At 40.7% G+C, this 12058-nt stretch overlaps 2 protein-coding genes across 2 annotated transcripts; one reads left to right on the plus strand and one right to left on the minus strand.

Moving 5' to 3' along the window:
• The first annotated feature begins 1353 nt into the window (after window positions 1-1353).
• Window positions 1354-4045, plus strand: LOC306702308 (tubulin alpha chain-like). Its single transcript, XM_079167893.1, has 4 exons — window positions 1354-1397; window positions 2162-2384; window positions 2487-2635; window positions 2749-4045. Exons 1-4 carry the CDS (start codon window positions 1395-1397, stop codon window positions 3727-3729), a joined length of 1356 nt encoding a protein of 451 aa, XP_079024019.1. The 5' UTR covers window positions 1354-1394; the 3' UTR covers window positions 3730-4045.
• Window positions 4046-6476: 2431 nt separating this feature from the next.
• LOC306702298 (tubulin alpha chain-like) lies at window positions 6477-9289 on the minus strand. Its single transcript, XM_079167883.1, has 4 exons — window positions 9226-9289; window positions 8121-8343; window positions 7875-8023; window positions 6477-7761 (listed from the first exon to the last, which is right to left on the minus strand). The coding sequence occupies exons 1-4, from the start codon at window positions 9226-9228 to the stop codon at window positions 6781-6783; spliced, it is 1356 nt and encodes a 451-aa protein (XP_079024009.1). The 5' UTR covers window positions 9229-9289; the 3' UTR covers window positions 6477-6780.
• Window positions 9290-12058: the final 2769 nt, after the last annotated feature.

Raw genomic sequence — 12058 nt, forward strand, 5'->3', positions numbered from 1 at the left:
TCTGGGACAATTGTCATAGAGTTTCCTTTGTTGTTACTATATGGCTTAACTGTCTGTTAGTTTGCGCTTCTTTTCTTTAGATCCACAGAAGAACAATTTATTGTCTTTCTCATTGAAAGTTGAATGTATAACACAAACAGAGCTGTTACGCTCATACATTTACTTCACTGTTTCACAAAGAACTGCCTTGATGTGTCTGAACAAAAGAGCTGACCCATATTGATGCCAGGACTCTTGAGTTTGCAGAGGCCACACCCTGTCATCCTTAGGATAATTTGTATTTATTTATTTTTGTCATCAGTTTTACCAGAAAGGGGGGACACATGCATTTGTAGGCCAGCGGAAGTGTGTTTCCTAACATACACAGGACATCAGGCGGAAAGATTTTTGGAAAACAAGATGGCTGATGCGCCTCACATCCCCCCACAGAGGCAGCTGCACTGCAGCCCGATAATGCTGCCATTTAAGCTGAGACACGTGACCGCCAGATAAAGGCGGTCTATGTGGATACTAGGCTGTATCCAGGCAACCATGTTGTTCATTTCCTAGCAACGTTAAATCTTAGGAGGGGGGCTGGGGGTTGGGCGTCTGTGGATCTCTGTGGCCTACATGTCTCTCATCTCTGACAGGACAATTTGACCTCTTTTGTCTGTGACTGAAAATAAAAATCTGAATGTTTGTCTTTAGGCTGATGGTTAATAATAACACACTATACCAGCATCCCAATATTTGGAAGCTAAACATGATTTGGATGGTTGGGCAGTGAAGCAGATGGTTACTATTCATATGTTGGATTAAATGACTCATTGCCTGGTTGATTGTGCACTGACAGGTGTTCAGACATCAATCATGTTTGGTGTATAAGGCCTACAAACCCTAACCCTAACGACAGAGTGATATATTCCCAAATTGAAGACTCTATTCTATTCTACTCTGTTCTATCATAAATACATGCACAAAGATAGTTTTATCTTATCTTTTGTATTCTATAACCTGTTGTGTTATGCTGCATGCATTCATTTGTTTGTAATGTGGACATGCAACCGAACTGTTTAATGTATGTCAAACTGGGTCAGTGTGGTACCAGCACGCAGAAAATGAGGCACCATTTTTTCTTCAGACGCGCTGCACAATAAGTGGGCGATGACTGGATTCGGGCGTGGTCGGGGAGGCGGTCTGTGGAGCGAGAGAGACGCTCATCCAATAGAAAGCCGCGGATAGCTTCTGCGCGTCCGACTGACATGGAAGTGACCAATAGAAACACAGCAGACACCGGCTCTGGCGCTGCACTTGCATATATACCGCTGTGCATCCTCATGCACGCCATTGTATCTTACATCGACCCCATAACTGTCGAACTGTAAGATTTTCCACAGCAACTGCAACAGAACAAAATGGTAAGCTCTTTTCACATCTTTTATAAATAGAAATATTTGAGGTCTGTTTTAGTGATGGGAGGGGGGCGGGAGGAAACATTAACATTGATGGAAAAACGGGAATACGCTTTAGACATCATACAAGGTTTAAACTAACTTTCTTAAATTAGTCATTTTAAATGTATCATTAAATATATCATATAAGATTTGATGTGGGGAGATGTGTAGGCGGAGCTATGGATGGGGAAACAGCACGCTGACGTTACGTGGTGGGCAGATTGAACAAAAGAGGTTTTCATCAGTTAAACTGGCAATGTGGACAGAATGAACAATGATGGCTTCGGTCTCAATCACCGGCTCTCTACGGGTGTTTTGTTCTCTCGGAGCACCTATGAGCAGTAGGCCTCACGTCACTCGTTACAGAGCAATTCACTGTAAAATAGGATGCTCGTCTTCAGATGTCCCATACTCAGAAAAAGCCTGTCCGGAGGCAAAACGGATTAAGTGCACATGTCAGCATGGCGCAAGGCATTAAAAAATCATGCCGGTCGTTAATGGACACTGTTGAGTGGTCCTCCTTAAAGCCACTGCGTCGCTGCGGCCCAAAGGGGAACTTCATCTCCTGTTGTTTTATAACTGGTTGTTATATTTTAAATCCGTTATATAATTTCACCAACAATTTCCTCAAACAACTAATAGATTGAGAGTGTTTATTTTTTTCTGCCCATGTCACATGTGAACAATGCATACAGGTAAATAACCTCTCTTGTGTTCTCTTTCCACAGCGTGAGTGTATCTCTATCCATGTTGGTCAGGCTGGCGTCCAGATTGGCAATGCCTGCTGGGAGCTTTATTGCCTTGAACATGGCATCCAGCCGGACGGACAGATGCCCAGTGACAAAGCCATCGGTGGAGGAGACGATTCCTACAACACTTTCTTCAGTGAGACTGGAGCCGGAAAGCACGTCCCCAGAGCTGTTTTTGTGGATCTGGAGCCCACTGTCATTGGTAAGTGTCATCACTTATGGCTGAACATTAATTTAGGCAAATTAAAAGTGAAATATTGGAAAATTGTAAACACCACCTGATTTAGTATTTTTGTCTCTTCAGATGAGGTGCGCAGTGGGAGTTACCGCCAGCTGTTCCACCCTGAGCAGCTGATCACTGGTAAGGAGGATGCTGCTAACAACTATGCCCGTGGACACTACACCATCGGCAAAGAGATCATTGACATCGTGCTGGACAGGATCCGCAAACTGGTGGGTAACATGATATCAGAAGGGATCCATTTCTCATTTTGATTTCAAATATTTAATTAAATGACATGACTGTATCTCATATGTAATCACTGTCTCTCCCTCTCTTCCTTCAGTCTGACCAGTGCACCGGCCTTCAGGGCTTCCTGGTTTTCCACAGCTTCGGAGGTGGCACCGGCTCTGGTTTCACCTCTCTGCTGATGGAACGTCTGTCTGTCGACTACGGCAAGAAGTCCAAGCTGGAGTTCTCCATCTACCCAGCTCCCCAGGTGTCCACCGCTGTGGTAGAGCCCTACAATGCCATCCTGACCACCCACACCACCCTGGAGCACTCTGACTGTGCCTTCATGGTAGATAACGAGGCCATCTACGATATCTGCCGTAGAAACCTCGATATCGAGCGTCCCTCTTACACCAACCTCAACAGGTTGATCAGTCAGATTGTGTCCTCCATCACTGCTTCCCTTCGTTTCGATGGCGCCCTCAATGTTGATCTGACAGAGTTCCAGACCAACTTGGTGCCATATCCCCGTATCCACTTCCCTCTGGCCACCTACGCCCCCGTCATCTCTGCTGAGAAAGCTTACCATGAGCAGCTCTCAGTGTCAGAAATCACCAACTCCTGCTTTGAGCCAGCTAATCAGATGGTAAAATGTGACCCTCGCCACGGCAAATATATGGCTTGCTGCCTTTTGTATCGTGGTGATGTGGTTCCCAAAGATGTGAATGCTGCCATTGCCACCATCAAAACCAAGCGCTCCATCCAGTTCGTGGACTGGTGCCCCACTGGTTTCAAGGTTGGCATCAACTACCAGCCCCCCACTGCAGTTCCCGGTGGAGACCTGGCCAAGGTCCAGAGGGCCGTGTGCATGCTGAGCAACACCACTGCTATTGCAGAGGCCTGGGCTCGGCTCGACCACAAGTTTGATCTGATGTACGCTAAGCGTGCATTTGTGCACTGGTATGTGGGTGAGGGTATGGAGGAGGGAGAGTTCTCTGAGGCCAGAGAGGACATGGCAGCTCTGGAGAAGGATTATGAGGAGGTTGGAGTCGACTCTATTGAGGGAGAGGGAGAGGAAGAGGGAGAGGAATATTAAAAGGGACAAAAAGACACTTAAACAGGAAACAATTGCTTCAATTCATCCTTAAATACATTCCAAAAGAAATATTTGTCAGTTAAATACAAGTTTGGCTGTCACAATAAAACTCATTGACTTGTGATCGGAAAGGTTGGAGAGAACAGGTTGTTAGGTTGGAGTTTACTCTGTTACAGGTGTGGAAGACGAGTATTAAAAGGGACTTAAAGCACTATTTAAACAGGAAACAATTGCTTCCAATTAAAGGCATTCCAAAAGAAATGTCTATAGTATTCTGTGTTTGGCTTTTCACACTAAGTTATCGAAAATATGTCATTTTCACTCTGTTCTAAATAAATTCCAATTTGTCACATCAAGTCGTTTGTGTTATTTCTTTCTTTCTAATTTTTGGTTTAATAATGAAAAGGAGTTTATTTGTACCCAATTACACAATTGAGTGTTTGATCTATGAAAACTTAGACTTTCTACCAGATCAGAAATCAACAATATTCAAATGTGTGAATGTTATTGCTACAGAGCTAAACTAAATTAATAATCCATAATCTGGGAACTACAAAATGACAATGTGTTATCCTTTCAACAGCAACAGCAGCCTCTTTAAGTGTCAGATCAAGACACCAAAAACAGCTTATAATCTAAGTTTTCTGTGACTTAATGCACAGCTGCACCTAACCCTTAGTTTTCTTGAAAAGAAGAGACCTAAACCTTCTTTGGTCCACTTCCAGCTAAATCATTGGCCAACATTGAGAACAGTGTATCTAATTTATCCTAAACATATGTCACCAATGTGTTTTTAGTATCAGGGTTTACATGTAGACTCATTAACCTGCTTGTCCGAATGAATTGTCTGATTTTCAAATGAAATGTAACATTATTACGAAGGTCAACCTATAAAGAGAAAAAGAGGGGTGCATTCTCCACGACGTAGCCCACATTTGGTTATTATAAAAGATATAAGAGGCATTTGATCTTCATTATAAACCACCTCTGACCAGCTCACAACATCCCCATTATTTCTGTTCCCCACATTAATCCCCCTGCATTCTGTTTGAGCACACAGTTTGCTTTGTAAAGGCTGGATTTGTCATTTGTATTACCACAAGGCGATACAGTAATTAGTTTACTTTTAACTATTCACGCATAACTTATAAAGCATTAGTGGTCTTGTGGTTTTATTGCATGTGAATTTGAGTCAGTGTGTAAGTGTGTTTACCATCAAACTTGGATTGCTTTCTTTGATTCATTCATCATAGTAGCAGTCATAAACTGGCAGGATTATACAGTATAGTGCGGTGGCCTCGAGAGATCAATGCGCTGCAATTTAAGACACATGCAGAAAGATAAAACAGAAGCATTTTGACAACACATGCAAAGCTTTTAGAAAAAAACAGACGGGCCTATAATAGCTAATCCTGCTCGTGAGAAAAGAGCTATTGTAGGTCCCATTTAAATTGGAATGGTATTTTGAACTGTTTTGAAATTTCTCATAAGCAAAAAAACAACACCAGACAACTTTTGCTTTTAAGTTATGTTTGCATAACTTAAAGTAAACATATTGTTGTATGGCCCTGTAGTAATAAAAAGGGAAAATTCTGCATTTACAAAGCAAACTATGCTGTCTGTGTAACAGTCTGTGTAAACTGGTCTATGGCAGACCCACTTTGTCATAATCAGTCTTAACAAGATTTACATGAGTTCAGAAAATGCACTTTAACTATAGTTAGCCTGCTGTCTAAAGAAAATGTAACTTTAAAAAAACCTTGAAAATATTGAATATATTAATTTTCTCCTTTTAGGTTTTTCACCTAATAATGACTGTCAACTACACCTCATATTGAAACCAATTTTAATGTTGCTTTTTATTACAGGTTAATGAGATCATGTGATCCAGTATTAACACTGACACTGAATGAACACTGAGAGAAAAACTCAAGGTTGAACAGAGATACATCGGACTCTTATTTAATAAGAGTAAATCTTCTGTCTCTATAAATACATATAAATGATGGATGCAGGTGTATCCTGAGATGGTGTGATGAGCAAAGCGTGCAGCTTGAAATGTAAGCAAACCGGTTCAAGTTTAATCTTTTAAAGTAAAGGATTACGGGTTCATTTTAGAGCATTTCGGAGTGGCAGGTGCACTCGAGAATTAACACTCGTGAAATCTTACACAATAAAATGTTTTTGGTGTCTTGATCAGACACTTAAAAAAGCTGCTGTTATCTTTTAGTTCCCACAGATGACATATTATTAACTGGGATAAGGATAAAAACGAGCTCGATAATATTCACACATTTTTCTATGGATTTTCTATAACAAATAAGGTTGACTTCTCAAGTAAAAAGGCTAATATATAGCTTTCATATATCAAACACTGAATTGCATAATGGGGCACAAGAAAAACACAAGTTAAACTACAGAGCCTGATTTTCTTTCTAAACAAAAATCCTGCTTGAAAGAAAACACTGTACTGTAGAGGGAAGCCATATTTCAAATATGCTGACCGTAGCTTTAACAAACCATAACACTCATTTCAAAGATTTTAAAGTAGAATGTTAACACTGTGAGTAGTCTATATTCAGTAATTTGTCAAATTAATTTCCTTATCTAATCACATAAACTAAACTCCTGACTAAAGGTTCTTTTTCATTGTTAAACCAAAAAAAGAAATAAGAAACAACATAGACAACTTCATGTTATAGGATGTTTATTTAGAACAGAGCCAATCTGACATTTTTCTTGGATCACTTAGTCTGAAATGCCAAACTTTGATAGACAAACATTTCAGTTGGAATGCCTTTACTTTGAAGCAATTGTTTTAATACTGTTCTTTTAATACTCCTCTTCCTCTCCCGCGAAGGAGTAAACTCCAACCTAACAACCTTACGTCCTCTCTGACCTTTCCTATCACATTAAATTAAAATCCAAATTGTGATTTTCAGGAGGTTTATTCTGAACAGCCAAACGGGTAATTAACAGATATGTCTTTTGGAATGTATTTAAGGACTAATTAAATACATTGTTTCCTGTTTAAGTGCCTTTTTGTCTCTTTTAATATTCCTCTCCCTCTTCCTCTCCCTCTCCCTCAATAGAGTCGACTCCAACCTCCTCATAATCCTTCTCCAGAGCTGCCATGTCCTCTCTAGCCTCAGAGAACTCTCCCTCCTCCATACCCTCACCCACATACCAGTGCACAAACGCACGCTTAGCGTACATCAGATCAAACTTGTGGTCGAGCCGAGCCCAGGCCTCTGCAATAGCAGTGGTGTTGCTCAGCATGCACACAGCCCTCTGGACCTTGGCCAGGTCTCCACCGGGAACTACAGTGGGCGGCTGGTAGTTGATGCCAACCTTGAAACCAGTGGGGCACCAGTCCACGAACTGGATGGAGCGCTTGGTTTTGATGGTGGCAATGGCAGCATTAACATCTTTGGGCACCACATCACCACGATACAAAAGGCAGCAAGCCATATATTTACCGTGGCGAGGGTCACATTTTACCATCTGATTAGCTGGCTCAAAGCAGGAGTTGGTGATTTCAGACACCGTTAACTGCTCATGGTAAGCTTTCTCAGCAGAGATGACGGGGGCATAGGTGGCCAGAGGGAAGTGGATACGGGGATATGGCACCAAGTTGGTCTGGAACTCTGTCAGATCAACATTGAGGGCACCATCGAAACGAAGGGAAGCAGTGATGGAGGACACAATCTGACTGATCAACCTGTTGAGGTTGGTGTAAGAGGGACGCTCGATATCGAGGTTCCTACGGCAGATGTCGTAGATGGCCTCGTTATCTACCATGAAGGCACAGTCAGAGTGCTCCAGGGTGGTGTGGGTGGTCAGGATGGCATTGTAGGGCTCTACCACAGCAGTGGACACCTGGGGAGCTGGGTAGATGGAGAACTCCAGCTTGGACTTCTTGCCGTAGTCGACAGACAGACGTTCCATTAGCAGAGAGGTGAAACCAGAGCCGGTGCCACCTCCGAAGCTGTGGAAAACCAGGAAGCCCTGAAGGCCGGTGCACTGGTCAGACTGAGGGAAGAGAGGGAGAGACAGAGATTACATATGAGATACAGTCATGTCTTTTAATTAAATATTTGAAATCAAAATGAGAAATGGATCCCTTCTGATATCATGTTACCCACCAGTTTGCGGACCCTGTCCAGCACGATGTCGATGATCTCTTTGCCGATGGTGTAGTGTCCACGGGCATAGTTGTTGGCAGCATCCTCCTTACCAGTGATCAGCTGCTCAGGGTGGAACAGCTGGCGGTAGGTCCCATTGCGCACCTCATCTGAAGAGACAAAAATAGACATTGAATCTTTTATGTCTTATAACACACATAATTTATCAAATGAATGTTCAGTTCAGCCAGAAGTGATGACAATTACCGATGACAGTGGGCTCCAGGTCGACAAAAACAGCTCTGGGGACGTGTTTTCCGGCTCCAGTTTCACTGAAGAAAGTGTTGAAGGAGTCGTCTCCTCCTCCGAGAGTCTTGTCACTGGGCATCTGTCCGTCCGGCTGGATCCCATGTTCCAGGCAGTAAAGCTCCCAGCAGGCATTGCCAATCTGGACGCCAGCCTGACCAACGTGGATGGAGATACACTCACGCTGTGGAGCAGAAAAAGAAGATATTTGTTGAAATAGAAGAGCTAAACACGTATACATTTCTTTCGTCAAATAGATTTTAAAAGAACTCTAAAACTGCAGTGCGTCATAAACTGTTTCAATTCGTTCTTCTCATCCTGCATGAAAGGCCTTTACAGTTCTAATATTATGTGATAGCGTGTCTGTATGGACGTTCAGTCCATCGTTTATTTTAAAGCAACACATCTATTTTTTGCTGCTCTCTGCTGCCACATAAGTTCGGGTCTATTGCATGCATAATTACTGTAGGGAGAGGATTATCTGGGTCAGACATGTTGCAGTGTGCTGTCTCTTTAGAAAGCCACATTCACATCCTCCACTGGGAATAGAAGGCTCACATATATTTTCACATTTCTTAACAGTGAAGAACGAACAGAGGTGTTTTATATTTAAAATACATCTATATGTCATATTTAAGAAGGTGTGCGGTCTTGATGAGTCAGTGGGATGTATAACTGAACATCCTTAGAACAAGGTGTACTAAATTATAATCATAGAAAATCTACAAAAGTGCCTTTAAATCAGGATTACAAACTAATAAAAGATTGATTAAGAAGCTAATTAAGCTAATTCAAAAGAGATATAGGGGGAGAGGATTAGGAGTCAGCTTGCAGTGCAGCAATACACTACATTTCTATTAAGCATGCGATTCACCAATATTTTCAGTTGTCTATTAGCAGCCATATTGACAATAAAGCTATATACAGCCACGATTCACTATAATAAAGAGGAGAAAGGATGACGTCAACATCATATGAGCTACCTCCTTTACTCCCATTCTGTAAGACCCTGTAAACAATAACCTTGGAAATAGAACATGACATTTTTACTTAAAATGTTACTTACCATGATGGCTCGTCGATATTATGCAATGTAATGAGACAAGCCAGAGAAGTGTTTGTGTCTGAGGGGTGCGGTGTTTGATGCAGATCTGCAGATGCACCACACTCATGTACTCTACTCGATCTGCCCCTTGAGGAGAACTGGTGAAGTGCGTGAGAAATAAAAAGAAAACTCCTCCTTCTGCCGCAGTAACTGTTTCACATCCATAACCAGATATGTGGACTTTGAAGAGGACTGATTGATTTGGTTCGGGAGGCTGTAGAGTCTAATGGCCAAATTATAGATTTAAATTTAATCTGGGATGTTCTGGGACCAGAAGCCGACCCTGTCAATGTAGCTGGATGTGGATGCACAAAATATACAGTCCATTTGAGCCTGTAGTGAAGTAAAAAACATAATGTTTCCTGCTTCAGCCACGTGGAATAGTCTACAAAAAGACATCACAATGATGAATCGGATATTTCTGATATTTCTTTTCAGCATTGTAAACTCTGGTATCTGTCTGGGTTAATAAAACTATAATTATGACAGTCCGCCTGGTCTTTTATTGTCTTTTTTCTTCAATAAATGTATTAGAAAATGTCCTTATTGAAAATTATTTTGCTCCTTTTTTCAGGAGAAATGTAACTTTCAAAATCTGTATTTGTATTTGTCATTATCATATGTTATAAATGCTTAAAACAGTGTGTAATAACAAAAAAGTTAGTAAATGGATTTGAATTTTCATCAGGTTTCTCTCTATAAACAATTGTAAATGTACATGAACAGAACTTTTGAGAAAATGAAAACTCAACCTATTTTACATCTTCTCAAATGGTTTTGTTTGCCTAGAGAGCTTTCAGTGTCCATGCTACAGGCTGTTATATGTGTCCATGACTAGGCGTTTTTTAGCTGCAGGGTAGTCCCTGAAGCAGTCCCTTTCCACCTGAAGACAGAGCCCAACCTTGCACTCCTCACACATCCAGGGTGTGCTTTTGGGGGATGAATCTGGGTGGGTGAGGGTTGGCAATGTCAGGGTCTGCCACCGTTTTCCAGGCCTCTTGACGAATTGGTGACTGGCTACGAGGGGCATCCCCAGCTGCATCAGCACCTCTACTGCTTCGGCCTCGGCCACGGATCAGACTCCGTCCCCGCACTGTACCTCTGCGGGTACTGGTGGATGGCCCTTCATCAGAAGAATCTCTAAAAATATAAAGATATATCATAAGATTAGATAAGATTTATCCAAAAGAAACCCTTGTGTTTCTAGAAAAACATTTTCAACAGAATAAGAAAAGTAATAAATATAACACAGGAAAAGTAATAAATAAAGCAATAATAAAGCAATTTGAGACAAAGCCAATAAGAAAATATACACTAGATATTGAAAAACATTATTGTAGTAAAGCTGTGAATAAATATCCAGTGTATACAAACTGAATTACTTACAGTGGTCCTCCTGTCCATCCTGCTATCTCCTCCTGTCTCCTCCTGTCCATCCTGCTGTCCATCCTTCTCCAAAAATCTCGATGGGACTTTGCTCTCCCTGGTAGATCTCCTCCTTCCACTATTTACAAAATGACTACCGAAAAAGACGAATGGTGGCAAAAGAAAACGGCAAAAAACCCGGCAAAAAAACACTCCAAAACTCACAGAAACAATACTAAAACTATTATTTACAACATCAAAATATAATTTACAAAGAAAACACCGCTAAAACACTGCAACAATTCTCAAAAGTTGTACTCACTCTCAGCTGTTGCGTTTCCTGCTCTGCTCACTTCCACCCCACCCCTACAGCCAATCCCGGCACTGGTTTCTCCACTACCGCAATGTCTATGTATACATCACTGGAAAGCTTTCAGAATCCGTTGGAATTACGTCGATAGCGTGAATGGTTGAGGAGTTACGGTAATTTGAATTATGCATGCGACTTTCTGTCTCCGGCGACAGGGTTCGTTTTAGAAGGGTGTTAAATAGCTACTCTCTGAACAAAGGTTTACATTTGTTATTATAGGCTTTGAGACATTGATATTCTATTAAAATAAATTGTAATTTCCAATACAACCAGTCAAACTTTCTTTTCATCAAGTGCTTCAATATTGGAGGCCTATTTATATAGAAAACAATTAATAAGAACCAGTTGCAACATGAACAAATGAATGCATCACACATTCCAATCAAATATATTTGATTCTAAAATGAGTCATTCTGTGTATTTTAATGCTAATACTTTTGTACTTTCACTAAAGTAAAATATCTAAATGTTCATATTATTTTATAGCACAGTGTAAATAACTTGTACATTACATTACAATTGTTTTGATTGTATGAAAACAAAACAAACAGAATGACAGATTACGGTTAAACTAAAATTAGCTCCACCTTTATCAGCTGATACATATAGAGTGATGAACACATGAATGCATCAATAATTATAATCCAATAATATAATCTATATTATTCTAAAATGGGCCATTCTGCATAATGAGGGATATTACTTTTAGTATATTGTAATGCTAATACTTTTGTACATTTACATCAGTAACATTTTTAATCAGTACATGTATTTATACATTGTGGTATTGTTACTTCTCTTAAGTAAAATATCTAAATGTTGACATTCTTTGACAGTATCATGTGATTTACTTTCATTGTATTAAAATCGGAAACAAAATTTGCAGGATGACCGTTTATTTATCTCTCATCATGTTTTGTTTGCTGTTCGTAGTTATCTGTTATGTTGACCAGGAGCTGCCTTTTTGTTGTTATAAATTTGAGACAGAATAAAGTTTTGGAAAATCAGCTGTCATGGCTGACCTATCGGTAACACCCCTAATGAAGACGAGTAGTTTCG

Source organism: Pholis gunnellus, assembly GCF_910591455.1.
Source record: "Pholis gunnellus genome assembly, chromosome: 2".
NCBI classification, from domain to species: Eukaryota; Metazoa; Chordata; class Actinopteri; order Perciformes; family Pholidae; genus Pholis; species Pholis gunnellus.